Source organism: Aplidium turbinatum, chromosome 11, assembly GCF_918807975.1.
Source record: "Aplidium turbinatum chromosome 11, kaAplTurb1.1, whole genome shotgun sequence".
Taxonomy (NCBI): Eukaryota; Metazoa; Chordata; class Ascidiacea; order Aplousobranchia; family Polyclinidae; genus Aplidium; species Aplidium turbinatum.
Window position 1 is genome coordinate 5,373,594 of NC_137482.1, and position 13,863 is coordinate 5,387,456.

At 36.3% G+C, this 13,863-nt stretch overlaps 1 protein-coding gene across 1 annotated transcript in view; it reads left to right on the top strand.

Annotated features, from left to right (window-relative positions):
* Window positions 1–7,947: 7,947 nt before the first annotated feature.
* LOC145779263 (dynein beta chain, ciliary-like) overlaps window positions 7,948–13,863 on the top strand; it is a 78,407-nt gene continuing 72,491 nt past the window's right edge. The window contains exons 1-6 of the mRNA XM_082590802.1: window positions 7,948–8,013; window positions 8,318–8,503; window positions 9,504–9,677; window positions 10,136–10,423; window positions 10,921–11,090; window positions 11,782–11,897. Of these exons, the coding sequence (XP_082446928.1) occupies window positions 7,948–8,013; window positions 8,318–8,503; window positions 9,504–9,677; window positions 10,136–10,423; window positions 10,921–11,090; window positions 11,782–11,897 (1,000 nt within the window). The remainder of the gene's footprint in view (window positions 8,014–8,317; window positions 8,504–9,503; window positions 9,678–10,135; window positions 10,424–10,920; window positions 11,091–11,781; window positions 11,898–13,863) is intronic.

Genomic DNA, 13,863 nt, shown 5'->3' on the forward strand with positions numbered 1-13,863 from the left:
GTTGTACTGCTTTGCGATGAAGAGTTATCTTTAGGCTTCGGACAAACGTAGCTTACTTCAGATCAGTTGCAACTTTGTCAGTGACTTTCATTAGAACTTCAGCAGGTAGTGACGTTGTAACGATGTAAAAATTAAACTTTAGCTGGTTAAATTGTTGAAGGACAGGCGAGACTAAATGTGAAGCAATGATCAGTTGCAGTTCGATTTCCCTAAAGCTGTATTTTGAATCCCAGCATATAACTTTCTGTGTATATCTGCCGTAGATGTGGTAATAACGCAAAGAAAGCTTTTGTCATAGCAGGAAAGCACCTTAAATAAGGCTGAATTGATTCATTATTTATAAATATGGCAATTTCTGACGCAAATTACATGCGATGCAGACGAGTGTCTTTTTGTAAGTTGCGCTTCTGATGGAACCCTATGCAGCCTGAAACTGCACAATATTTAATATTGTCACAAACGTTTACGTCACGGAAATAACTTTGGAGATTGTTCAAATAACTTTTACACTTCATAACAAGTCAGTTTAATATTGCACGACTACTCTTTTGGTCACATATCTATGAATTATGCATATTTCCACACGGGATAGGAAAAACCCAACATGTTGTCAAAATGTTATGCTGTTTGTTTCACCAAGTCATCATAACACTTTCACTAAAATAACGTTGTTACAATGTAACGGTGACAGGAAGGACATTGTGTTGACACTCCAGTTTTGAAATTTCCAAAAAACAATTGTTTCATACAATTAACAACAGAAATTGTTACGAGATAAAGTTTGCCTCAGCGGATATGTATACGTTTACGTATGTCACAAAAGATTGGCACCATAAATAGCATGAACGGATGTGGTTACTCCTCCGCGTATGCGCGTGACCACTAATAGATTCTACGGTTATTTCTAGTTGAAATCATGAAAAACCTAACTTTAGCCTCGCATTGATCAACTAAAACCGGCATGACTGAATTAGATTTTTTATGAAATTCAAACTCTCACAGACATCAAATTAGCCGTGACGTTGAATCAGTGTCAACAACAACTGATTTAAAGTAGGATATTGTACGACAGTTTTACGGTCTCAAAAATGTTTAAAAATGACAGAAATTGAACTCAATTTTTTTTAAGATAGTAGCTTGCGGATTTGAAAGGAGTGTTTTCACAAATACATGAATGGATGATGTAAGTAGGTATGGATTAGCCAACGACGTCCTGGTACGCACAGTTAACCATGGATGACGAGGCAAAACGTATTCTAATGTACTTGAATATGCAAAAACGATATTACAATAGCAAAATCGATTGTTACGTAATAAATAGGGTAAAAATATTTTAATGTTGTCTTAATGGCAAGCTAAGTATTTATAGCGATCACAATTATGGGTTGTTTTATCACTATACGATTTAACCCGGTTTTTGGCATAATTGGAAAGTTTCTCTAAAAGTGTCGTCTCGGGCCCCAACAAGTTAAGTTGGGTTAGGGATCAACATGTCAGCAGCAATTCAAATCCTTCAATCCAAGTTCGGCTCTTACAGTCTTGAAGCTAGTCCGTGGCGGAAATTGATTAGAAGGCCAAATAGGTTCGAAAGAAAAATTTCTGTATGAATCAACTACAGGCATCAACAATCAACTCATCATCATCACCAGATGTGCGACTGCAGGCTGAAAGCCTCCATGGATGTTTCTGCACCAACCTATAATTTAATGTATTCATTTAATTGCCAGAAAGACTCTTTCAGAGGCAAAGCGAAGTGAACATATATTTAATGAGATGTAAGAAAATCTAAGGAATTAGGGCAGTATCTAACCTTATTTTCACTTCAAACCTTACTCCACTTATAATAATGCATTTAGAACAAGTTTCGTTCTTGATCTGAAACTTATTTTAGCTTGTTGACACTTTTCACATCGTAAATCCGATGGTTATTTTTATCAACAATCCCAGTCTCTTCTATTAATTGTCCATGAAAGGCGGGTTCAACTTACGCAAGTATTAGGCGAAGAGTTTCAATAAAAATCTCGTTTACGTAACACTGTAAAAAACAGTGCTTCCTGTGTTTTGCCGTGGTAATTCTTTTCAAACTTTCCATGTGACGTAATTATCAAAAACACACGTGTGTAACAATGGAATGAGTCACAATGTAAACTCAATAGCCCCAGTGTTGGACCACACCAGCAGCGCGAACGACAGTATCGTGACACTGACCGAATGATGAAATCATTTGCGCGAGACAAAAACAAATAGATCGGTTTCTCAGCGACAGGATCAAACAGATGATCAGCACGAAAACAGCGATAGATTGTCATAAATGAAATAAAATGACTTACTCAATCACGATCAGGCTTGTCACAGGAAGCGCATGGATTTTACAGTGCGGTTTCGCCACTGAGCTGGCAGTAGAATTACAAAACTGCTTGAATTCCTGACAATGGTGTCTGTTCTCGACATCTCAATACATCGAATAGACACAAACAATTCGTTTACATACGAGTTTTTGTGTAATTACAAAAGCTACTTGAAAAATGCATTTCTCCTTTCAGAAAATTAAACACCACCGGAGATACAGCAGGAAAGCCTCATTTAAAAGTTGCTACAGAACAAAACTCTTTTTAATCAAAAGCATGCGTAACAAGTTAGAGATCAAGTGAAAAATACATAACCCAATATGCACAAACAAAAATCACGTTCAACAATAACGGTTTCGAAAATTTTCCTATCAGTGCTGCAAATGAAATAATATCTTTTTCAACGTATTCACTTTGTTATTGAACTTTTTGCTGTTATATTTTTCCAAATAGAAAGCAAAAAAAATGGCAGATATATGATTGAGCTGATCCAAGCAAGTTAACATCGATTTTAGTCCTACATCGATTTGCAGCTCGTCACATCAAAATTTGGGATTTCCTGTGACGCATGGCACAAAAAAAATAATCGCGAGTTTGGCTTAAAAATAATAAAATCGGGACAAATACTCTTCCTTTTCTTTAACTGTAACAGGAAATAGGCTACGCTTTTCATGTTGGGCTATTTATAGAAAAAGGAGCAGATGGGGTAACTTGCTTAAGACAGCACAATGTGGCAAAACAATACCCTGTCTACGTTAGACTGCAATACGTAACCAAAATTTTATCAGATTTGTAATAGAAAAGTTATTGATTTTTTTAGATCATTATTGATTTATGGAAATAGCTGAGACGTCTGCTGAGTGGTCATGTGGTAAAACTGAAAAGCATCTAACCGACATTTAAATGAAGATGTAACAAAACTTCTGGCTTTGCAAAAAATAAAAGTTAGGCTGTTTCTCGACAGTCAAGTGTAGCAATTATCGATAGCGATAGATACGCCTTTCGCCCATAAAGTTGAGCTCATCAGTACAGCACCACAAATTCTTGCCACAGAGCTTTAGTCCGTTGATTTTTCCATGTTCTGTAGATCGATTGTTCTACAATCTACACAAAGAGTATATTCTTCTGTATATCAACTCTTTATCAAACGTTGTCTTCCTCGTAGGCTAGGTATCATAACCTGCGCGCCTTTTGATAAACCGGATGCTAACCACGTAAATGAAACAAAAGATGACAAAGCTTCACAAGTTTCAAGTGACAACCTACAATATTGGTGACAATATGTAACCAAAACTTTTTAGATGTCAAACTTTCTAGCAAGAAAATTCGTTTAATTTGTTTTTTGTGCTGGCAATTAAACCGCACCAGTGACGAGCGAGAACGTGTAGAGAACATGAAAAGTCTTGATGGCTAATGTGGAGGCTATACCGGTATGGTTAGCGAAACACAATGCTTGCTAGTCAGGTAGTGCTGACGCCAGGAAGATCGCGCCTTCTCAACTGAACGAAAACATGTAACTTTGTTGTAAATTTAATTATTTCGAAACTTGATCAATGGTAAGCAAAATTAGAATAAAGTACGATAATTAAATATGATTCAAAGTAATTAGTTACGCGTTGTTTTTACCTTGATTACACTTGAGTCATTTCAATTATGATCGAACCAAATAAAAAAAGGTTATATTGATTGTAAATCTGCTCCACAATGTTTCATAGAGTTTGCTCAATAATGACGCTATAGTTCCCTCTAGCGGTTTAAATTTAAGTGCTGTACCCCTGTCAATTGAATGCTGAAAAGTTTCAGTGTTTATCAGGATAGCTATCGTCGTTTTGTCACTTGTTAGTTGTTAGGGTGGTCAATCATCGTTTTTGTATGCGCCTTTGGAAGTCTACTATTTTACCACCCCAAGTGATGCTTGGGAATCTTTTCATAGATGAGTAAATTTGAGGGAGATAGGTTTGGTTGAATCGATATTCTGAACCATGCAGTTGCCTGCTACGTTGCCTTGTTGCAACTGCAAAATGAGAATACTTTCATTCAAAAGAACCAACTTTGCATGCTAACATCATGACTAATGATCATACCAAGAGATCTGGGGCGTAGCCAGAACAAAATTTCGGGAAAGGAGGCAAATAATAATCATTGTACATGTCAACGACCCTGGCAACGAATCGGGGAAGGCAAAGCTCCACGAGTGAGGTCTGGGGAGCCTAACCGAAAAAAATTGAAAATAATACAAAAAATTGCGCATTCTGAGAGTATTTAAATTCTAAATCAACAGTTAAACTCTGTCAGATGATGCTGTAACGGAGAAAGAAATGTTTATTTAAAATTTTTCCGGGAGCGGGGGCCAATTGCGACTTTGCCAACCTGGCTACGTCCTTGCAAAGGACAGAACCAATTTGTAATCACACAGTGAAAAACAGTTGTGAAGATTATGAAGAATTCCGGGCTTCGTCGATGCATAAGGTTCAATTGCTAGCAAATTTTTACTATTAGCAAGTTTTATATTATGGACAAAATAGCCTAAAAGCCTGTAGATATTTGTGTTTACATTTCAACTTGTCCTGTTTTCTTCCTGTCATTATCAGTCTTGTTTATTATTATTGAAGAGGCATAGGCATATTTATTTTTAATTCCTAGGCTCCAAAAGTCTCTAACCAAAACAGGTTGAGTGACTTATGCGTTGAAATAAAAACAAATGGTCGATTTAATATTTTAGGCCAAAAAATAGCCATGTAATTGTATACTGTATAATATGAAATGCTCACAGTTACATACAGTGGCGTAGCCAGAAAAAAAATTGGGGGGGGGGGGCAAATATTTGATGAATTGAAGAGAACGACAAAGTGTTTAATTTAAGACATCTGCAGTGGTGTTTCCTGGTGGGTTAAGCAATACAGCTGATAGGGGGTTAGAGCGTGCCGAAGGCACGCGTATTCTAGGGGGTCCGGGGGCATGGACCCCCGGAAAATTTTTGCAAACTTACACTCAAATAATGGATTATAGCGCTTTCTGGAAACACTTTCAGGGTAATATTTGTATGAAATTTATAAACAGATAAACAGCTATTAACTTATTAAAGGTAGCTGTTACACACGAACGGGCAAAAATTGCGACTAAAATTAGGGAACACAAAAAACTTAGCTACACAAAAACTACAAAAAACCCAACAGAGTAAGCGATTCTGAAATTGCTTCCACAGATTAGTTAAAATAAGCGTAAATCGCGTAAAGTTTGCGCGATTTACAATTTGCAGAATTTATTGGTGTCTTTGTGTGTGTCTAAAACAAGTCCTGGAGGGTGTTAATAGCCAGATGTCTTGAAAAACAATATAAATTTATACAAATTATATTATATTTTCAACAAAGGGTTCAACAAAGGGTTATTATATTTTCAACAAAGGGTTCAACTTCGGAATTCAAACTTTAAAAATTTGGGGGGGCCATGGCATCTTTCGCTCCCCCTGGTTACGCCTATGGTTACATACATTTATCACAAAAAGTGCGTACGACATGTTTTGTTTATACAAGAGCTTTTATGAAGAAAAGAAATACATCATAAAAAAGCTTGGTTGTTGTTTTATTCACGCTAAAAAGGAGAGGTTTATTTTGAGCGTGTGCGAGTTAATACGTCACAAAACGTCAGATGTTGTTCTTGGTTTTTGTTATAATTCATGCTCAGAACACCATAATAGCTTTGACTACAATATACGAGTGTTCTGCAACCTTTTTTTAAGCTCGTTTCAAACTTTCAAAATTCCGTGGCAGTACTGAACGAAAAATGTAGCATAAAAGTTGAGTAGCTGCTTCGTTTTTATTGTCATGAGTCATGACTAATTGCGATATGGAACACTTTGCATCTGATGCAAAATATAAATAAAAAAGAAAACTATAAATGTAACGATAAGACGATAAAAAAAAAACTCTCATCATTTGTAGGCATACTTATTTTTTGTTTGTTTTAATAACTCAATCCCATTCAACAAAAGCTATGCAATACTCTTACCTGAATATTGTTCTTGGTAGCCTATTCAATCCAATTATTCTGACGTCACACAAGTTTTGTAGGCATGCAGTGATTGACTTTCACAAATGTGTCTAAGGGTGCCTCTCAGATTCCTTTTCGCACTGTTTGTTAGTTCGAGTTTCAAATTTTACATTATTTATGTCTTTTTGAATGTTTGATTGCTTAGAATGCTGGTGCCCACCAAAATTTTTTTTGTAGACCCGCTACTGAAAACGGTCAGCTGATACATTCAAGGTTTTTTAAATTTGAAGCAGCTCTTAAAATCAAAAAAATATTGAAGAGCTTTACCTTTTCAATTTTAATGCAAATAATTTTACGTTGTGAATTCGTTTGGTAGTATTTCGAGCTTTTACCTACTTTACTATGAAAATTTTCAGATTGAAATATTGCATGGATTCACAATGCCTCAACGTCACAATAGAATTCGTGTTGCAGAAATCCAATCAAAACTTGAATACGCATTTTCTTAGCAACTGAGAAGCAATGGTTGATTTTATTGTGAGTTGCTTTTCTCTCGCTGAACCTTGAATTTAGCCATTTTCTCAGCGGTTTATGACGACATAGTTGTGATAGACAAGCCTTAACTCCCATTGTGTGGAAGCGCCGTTGTCTGAACAACCGCCATTTAGCTTGAATTGCCATTCTCGGTTAAATATTAACTTTCAGGCGCAATATTATCACCATAGAGACGACGCTAACTGTGTGGAAAGGCAGAAAGGGTTGACCGGTGAAAAGCTAACTTACAAGTTACAGGTAGGCTATGTTTTGCCGTCTTGTTTTTTGTGTTCATGAAGTTATTGAAACTTTAAGATCTCAACCAGTGTTTCAGAATGCAAAAACTAGGCCGTGCTTTATGAAAGCTTTTGAGTTCAGGAAAAGTTTACCTTGACAGCAAAACAGTTAAACTTTTTCACAAACGTACTTTCTGTTTTTTTAAACGTATTAGTGATGTAAAAAAGATTCATTGATTGATTTGTTGTTGGAAAATGCTCAGTTTATTCACGAACAAATACTTTTCAAGTGGTGCTCAGGAGGTGGTCAGTTGTTGACAATATAAATGGTGGGATTCTTCAATTCTGCAGTGTATTGACGTAGCCTATCAAAACCACATAGATTGGACAGTAACCTAAGCTCAGCCTAATCTACCTAATTTGAGATTCAAGGGTTTGACAGACCAGCCATTTCTGAAACGAAAGAGGAGATAGCAATAAACTGCTACTGAAAATGTCTAAATTATTTAATTATTTTACCATTTGAATGTTGCGCTGCATTGTAGAATTTGTAGCTGCATACTTGAATACGCTTCAATGGGTGTCCAGCTGTCCAAAACATTCAAGATTGTCATAAGAATGAATTTTCCAGTAATTTCAAGGTGGAGTCCACTTTGCATTTGTTTTTCATTTAGTAACCATTTAAATCGATTGCAACTAAATTTTCCTGAAATATATTTTATTTATTATTACAGCTACCCGTAAGTATTCATGTCTATGGTAGCTCAGTAGCCTAGATTACATTTGGTTACTACAAGAGCTTGTAAATATATTCGTACTTTTCTGCAAAACCTTACAAAATGACCAAAAGCGGAGGAAGAGTAAATCAGGAAGATTTCAAAGATCCTCATGATCAGGTACATAACGTGATTTTGGTAGTCCTAATTTCACTTTTAAAGTAGGTTTTGTTATTGTAGAAATCTGTCGTAAGCATGTAATTGTTTTCACCTGTTTTTCTTGAACAACCAACTTTTAGACTTCTAATCTAGATGGTAGAGCCTATTTAATGATGCGATTTCTTTATCTTGGGTGGCTATATGCATTGTGTAATCGGCTAATCGCCCACACCAATTAATCTTTCTTAGCAAGGTGCTTCTTGTAAATAAATGTAGGTGAAACCTTTGAAAGTGCTGCACAGGCCAAGATAAGAATGAAGTTCAAATTTCTTAGGAGGATTCGGACGCTGAAGTTTCCTCTGATGATCCGAGAGTTGAATTCATCCAGGACTTCTTGACAAGCAAATTAAAAGTGAAAATTGACAAATGGAGGAAGGCAATGAGCGTAGAAGAAAACAAACAGTTGTTACAAACGTTTTTCGACCAACCCACAATTCCTTTCATTGTTTTCACCGCACCGGTATGTACTGTAGATCTAATACAGTAGTCCTGGCTTACTTCAGGACAGAAAAAGTTTGGGTTAATTAAGTGGTTGGGCCTATTAACCGTGTGCTGAATAAGCGGGAACTGCTGTATTAATATCCCTTGTTTTAGTCTAACAATTGCTACCGTTAAATCTCACGTTCAGTTTCTAGTCAAGCAAAGTAGCATTTGTTTCATTTTTTTGTGATGTCACTCATTTTACCATTGGAAGGATTAGGAGGGATGAATCAGAATAAAAACATGGTGGAGTCAGGTGACTTTTTGATAGCCCCTTATTCGAACTGAGCGACCGCGTACCAGGAGGATCACAAAGATGTCTTGCCTCGGACATAGTAGTAGAATTGGTTGCTTTTCTTTTGCTTTTTGCTTAACTGTTGGTCTACGTTGTTATTCATTAAAAGCTGTATAGCTGAGTGGTGAGAGCCCTGGTAAAAGGGCGCCGGTTCGACACCGCTCAAGAGCATGCGGCTGTGTCTTTGGCAGGATACTTAATGGTATATGCTTGAATGTGGACACGGAGATTGTCTTCTTTGCCATCCGTCCACCTAAATCTACAGTAATTCTGCAACTATCGAGGATAAAGTCTGGTTACGACATTAGAACAGCCATTTGTTCAATCTCCTTACAAAAAAATTAACCAAACGAAGAAGATTGACCGAGATTATCAACTGACTAAGAACGAAAACAAATAAAGCACCAAATCAGTGCAGGCTGAATACTTTATCATGAGATTACGTACAGAGCGAAATGCTGACCACGCTGTTTTTGAGTGCCCCTGTGAAAAATACCAAATGAAATGTATTACTAGCAGCAAAAAACGCAGCTACAATGCCTTCGCTTTTTACCACTTGCCCTAAACTTTGGAAAACCGGCCTCATTCTAAGAAGAAGGTTGTTGACTACAAATAAACAGTAGATTTACTGCTGCAAATGGAACTAAATCGGATTGATTTTAACGATCTTTCTTGTTAACTTTAGCTTGGTGGTGCCGTCAGTATTTCATTTGACTTCACTGAGTTTGTGAAAAACAAATCAATCTACTTGATGAGAAAAAAGCCGGTGGTAATACAACGCGACAACTTTCGACTTTTCCTCACTGCGGGCGACATCGCCCCGACAACGTTTGGACATCTTTCATCGTTTATTCATGAGGTAAGGGTTTATTGAAGGACAATCAGTAGCTTTGACAAAGGGGGTTCTAGGGGTGTTTTTGACCCGAGTTTAGGGTGATTTTAGGGGCCTGCAACATTTCCAAGGTGTTCGGGAACTTAAAGAAACCACCGCGTATTCTTTGGATGCAGTGTGATTTAGGAATTTCTCGAGTTGAATCCCGAGGGTCTCATTGGTACCGGGCTAAAATTATCCTCTCAACGTACCTGAAGACAATTCCTGCATTTTCAATTCAATGGAATACCGATATCTTGAAATGAAAATTGACGATTAGCCTAACTTGCAGTTTGTACAAGTTGTGATATTTGTTTGTATCAACCCAGCTGGCCTAATTTGTTCGTTTTTACATTGATTTAACGTGTTCAGTGAACCAAAACACGGGTGTTCTTCTGCTCTGAAAGCAATATCCTTTTTTCAGTGTTATACTTGTTATTTTTCAGATTGCTTTTAATGTTTTGGGAAACGATAAAAACCACGACGCCTGGCCTGTAGTTGTTTCGGGTGACGTCACACGGCAGGTGAACGCTCTGATTGGTCGAGTAGATGTATCGGAAGGACTAGTGGCGGGAAAGACAGTTTTGCCAATGCCAGTAGAAAGCAGAAGGCTGGAAACGAACGAAATGAACGAAACTGATGAAGACGAATATAAAATGATGAATGGAAGAGGAAGTTCTGCATCTGAAAGTAGGCCTTCCTCAAGCGCAAGTGACGGAAGATACAGCAAAATGATCAAGTTAGTAAAACTTGCCATATCACTTTTTTAATATTAATTTGAGCTTTCATACTTTAATATGAGCTGACCGAGCGAAATGGTGCAAGTGACACAGTCACTCTTATTTTTTTCTTTCTTTAATCCTGATAATACATTTTACCGCTCACATTTTTACAACAGATGCTACAAAAAAGGTTTGATATAAGCGCATTTTGCTTGCTTGACCTCAAGTGCAGTAATTAGTTGCATGTATATATATTGTGAAGGTAACGTCATTCCATAGGCCACTGACTCAGAAGTGGTTGTTTTCCATGCTCAACACCAGACATGGCTGAGTATGCTCTCCACCTCTCCCAAGGTAAACTTGGGATAGGCCTATGTGCAGTAGTCCACACAAGCAGTCCACACAACACAACTAGCCACTAGCTCCATGGTTATACTTTGTATAGTGCAAAACTATTTTGCTGTTTCATGTTTTATTTAAGCTTTCTGTCATCCTGTGTTGCCAGATACGTTCATAAACAAGGGCCTCTCATTCATGCCATCGAGTCCGTTGTGATAGAATGGGCTTATCAGATACAAGCTGTGGTCAAACAAGACTCTTCAGCAGCTTTGCTCGCTGGTGAAAACCCCTGGCCTCATCACGAAGTGAACTTTTGGAAGGAAAAGGCTAAAAATTTAAAGTTAGTTTTTGTGTACTTTAACCTTCGCATGCGCAGCTATTCGGTTTCGACATTTCCAAACGTATAAATCTTAGCAGTAGCTTATGCGCGAAAACTACATCAATTGAGCTTAAAATGGCGAACAATTAAACGTTGACAGTTTCATTCAGACTTGAAGGCTAAATTTTAGGTTTAAACTTTTACATTCGCTTAGGCTTGCATTGATGATTGTTCACCTATATGGGCTACCGACCTTTTTCTTCCAATAGCCTTTTTACCTTTTATCACTAACAACTTTGTAACAAGTAGTAGGCTAGCCTAGTCTACTTCGTAGAAGCATAAAATCAGTATTGGTACAGTTTTTCATTTGTAGGTTCATTTAGGCCGTTAACATTTTTTTCATTTAGGACCTTTTGTGTTGAGCAAAAATCTATGTGTCCATAAAATGTTAACAGTTTTAGTCCTAAACAAGTGATTTACATTTAAACTTAACAGACGCCTTGCTGCAATTACGGTTGATGAACTTTCAATGCGTCCTGCCACCGATCTACAAGCGCTATAGATCGCACTACTATACTATGGTCTACTAGGCCTAAGGTAGCCTACTTTGTTTTTAACTTTCAATAATCTACTGTGCATTTGGTTTGCTACATCTTCATAAGCAGAAAACAACATCCCTGATCATAATAATGTTAATTTATGTTGTATCTAGATTCATTAACGACCAACTTAATCAGCCAAAGATCAGCAAGATGGCCAGATTGCTTCAAAGTTCTGGCAGCAGCTACTGGTCAACTTTGAAGCAGTTGTTTGAAGACGTAACATCATGTACGTTTTATAAAAAATATATTAGTTTAAAATAACAAATTTTGTATTTTAAAAGTTTGTTTTCTGGCAACACCAAAGCATTTAAACCTTTTACTTTGAAGCGTTGAATTATGTCATCTTATTTCTTGTCATTAACTCGGAGGGCGAAAAAGAAACCTTGAAGGATTTAAATAGTTCAGTTTAGTAGTTTTTTATTTCCGACCATCATATCAAAAACAATACACGTCAACATAGCAAAGGTCGAGAAAAGGGTAGAAGCGGCAAAACACGAACGTTAGTAAATAGTCATTTGCATAGCCGTAGGAGAGTAAAACATTTTGGGGGGGCGAACAAAATTTGCCCAAATTTTCCAAATTTTGCCCAAATTGTGTCTTTGCGTATAAATTTTCAAAAACATAAAATTACTCACAACCTCTGAGATAGTGCAGTCTAAGAACTCCACAATCATCAACTTGGCGGTGTACAAAAACACAGGCAGCAAAACGTTCAACTTAGCAAAACAAGGTTGAATTAACTTTAAACTAAATAAACCATCAAATTGAAATAATTTTCTTGTGGCACAAACATATGTATATATACATATTAGGCCTACCTGGATTCAATAACAATTTAAACTGAGAATTCAACAATAACTGGACAACAGTGGCTAAATATCCAAGTCGTCAGATCATTTCAAAATCTCTAGCTCAATTGCAATAAAAAGCCAGACCAAAAGTAGCTGAATCTTTTCATTATAAAGATAGTGTAGTTCAAAAAATCAAGAGTCAAGATTCGTAAATTTGCATTGAAAAAATCTCAAATGACAACCTATTTACTTATCAAACTAGTAACATTACTTAATCCATGCTACTTAAAACCTTACAACCTGAAAAGAATTCTACAGTTTATCATACTATGCACATCAATTTTGCACCTTTGAACAAAACTAAGTTGCTATTAGTATGAATATTGATCTCATATTACAGTGAAGTTATAGCCAATGTTTTTTCATTAACATCATTTCTGTACCAAGATATTCTAAGTTCATGATGAAGCAACTATTGAAATCGCAGGCACTGAACCAAACTAACTCATATAGGTAATAACTTCAAACTCAATCCTTGCCAGAAAATACAGACAACATCATCAATACTGTCTAGTGTCTACATTGCCTGATATCAACTGCATGAATTGGATGCCAAAGCAACATAACATTAACACTTGCCTATATATTATTTTGATCATTGATTACTATAATATGAATATACTGTGTCATATATGGTAAATAGCTGAGCATATCAACCCTAGGACTGGCAAAGACAAACAGCAGTTAATACAAAAAATAATTTTTATGTATACCGTATAGAAAACATTTCAACTGTAGTGTAGCCCACAAGTTCAGTTCACAGAAACATGAAATCAAACACTGGAAAATTCACAGATACTAAAACGAAGCTTAACATTCTCTACAAATTGCAACATACCGTACCAAATATATATATACAATAGTTTCCAAAATTGAAGATGGCACAGTTTACATTCATAGGAAAATCTTAATGTATTTCATACAAAATATTAGGCTACACTATAACAAATATACAAAGTTTTTAAACTGGTAAGATGTTGAAAACTCATAGTAGTCTAATATTGATTTTGCAGGTATATACTGAATCGAAGCTTAACATTCTGCCCAAATTGCAATACACCAAATACAAAAGTTCCAAAACTGATGACACTACATTTAACATTTAAAGAAAAAATGTTAATGTATTTCATACAAAATGCAACACTATAAACAAATTCCTAAACTAGAAAGATTTTGAAAACTCATGGTAAGATTGATTTTCCCAATAACTGGACATTTTTGCCCAAATATAATTTTAGAAATAACTACATTAGTAAGACATAAAGTAAAAAGCAAAAACCATTTAAGGTTATTAGTAGGCTACCTAGCAAGCTTACAAATCTCACCTGTGAAGAAATACAG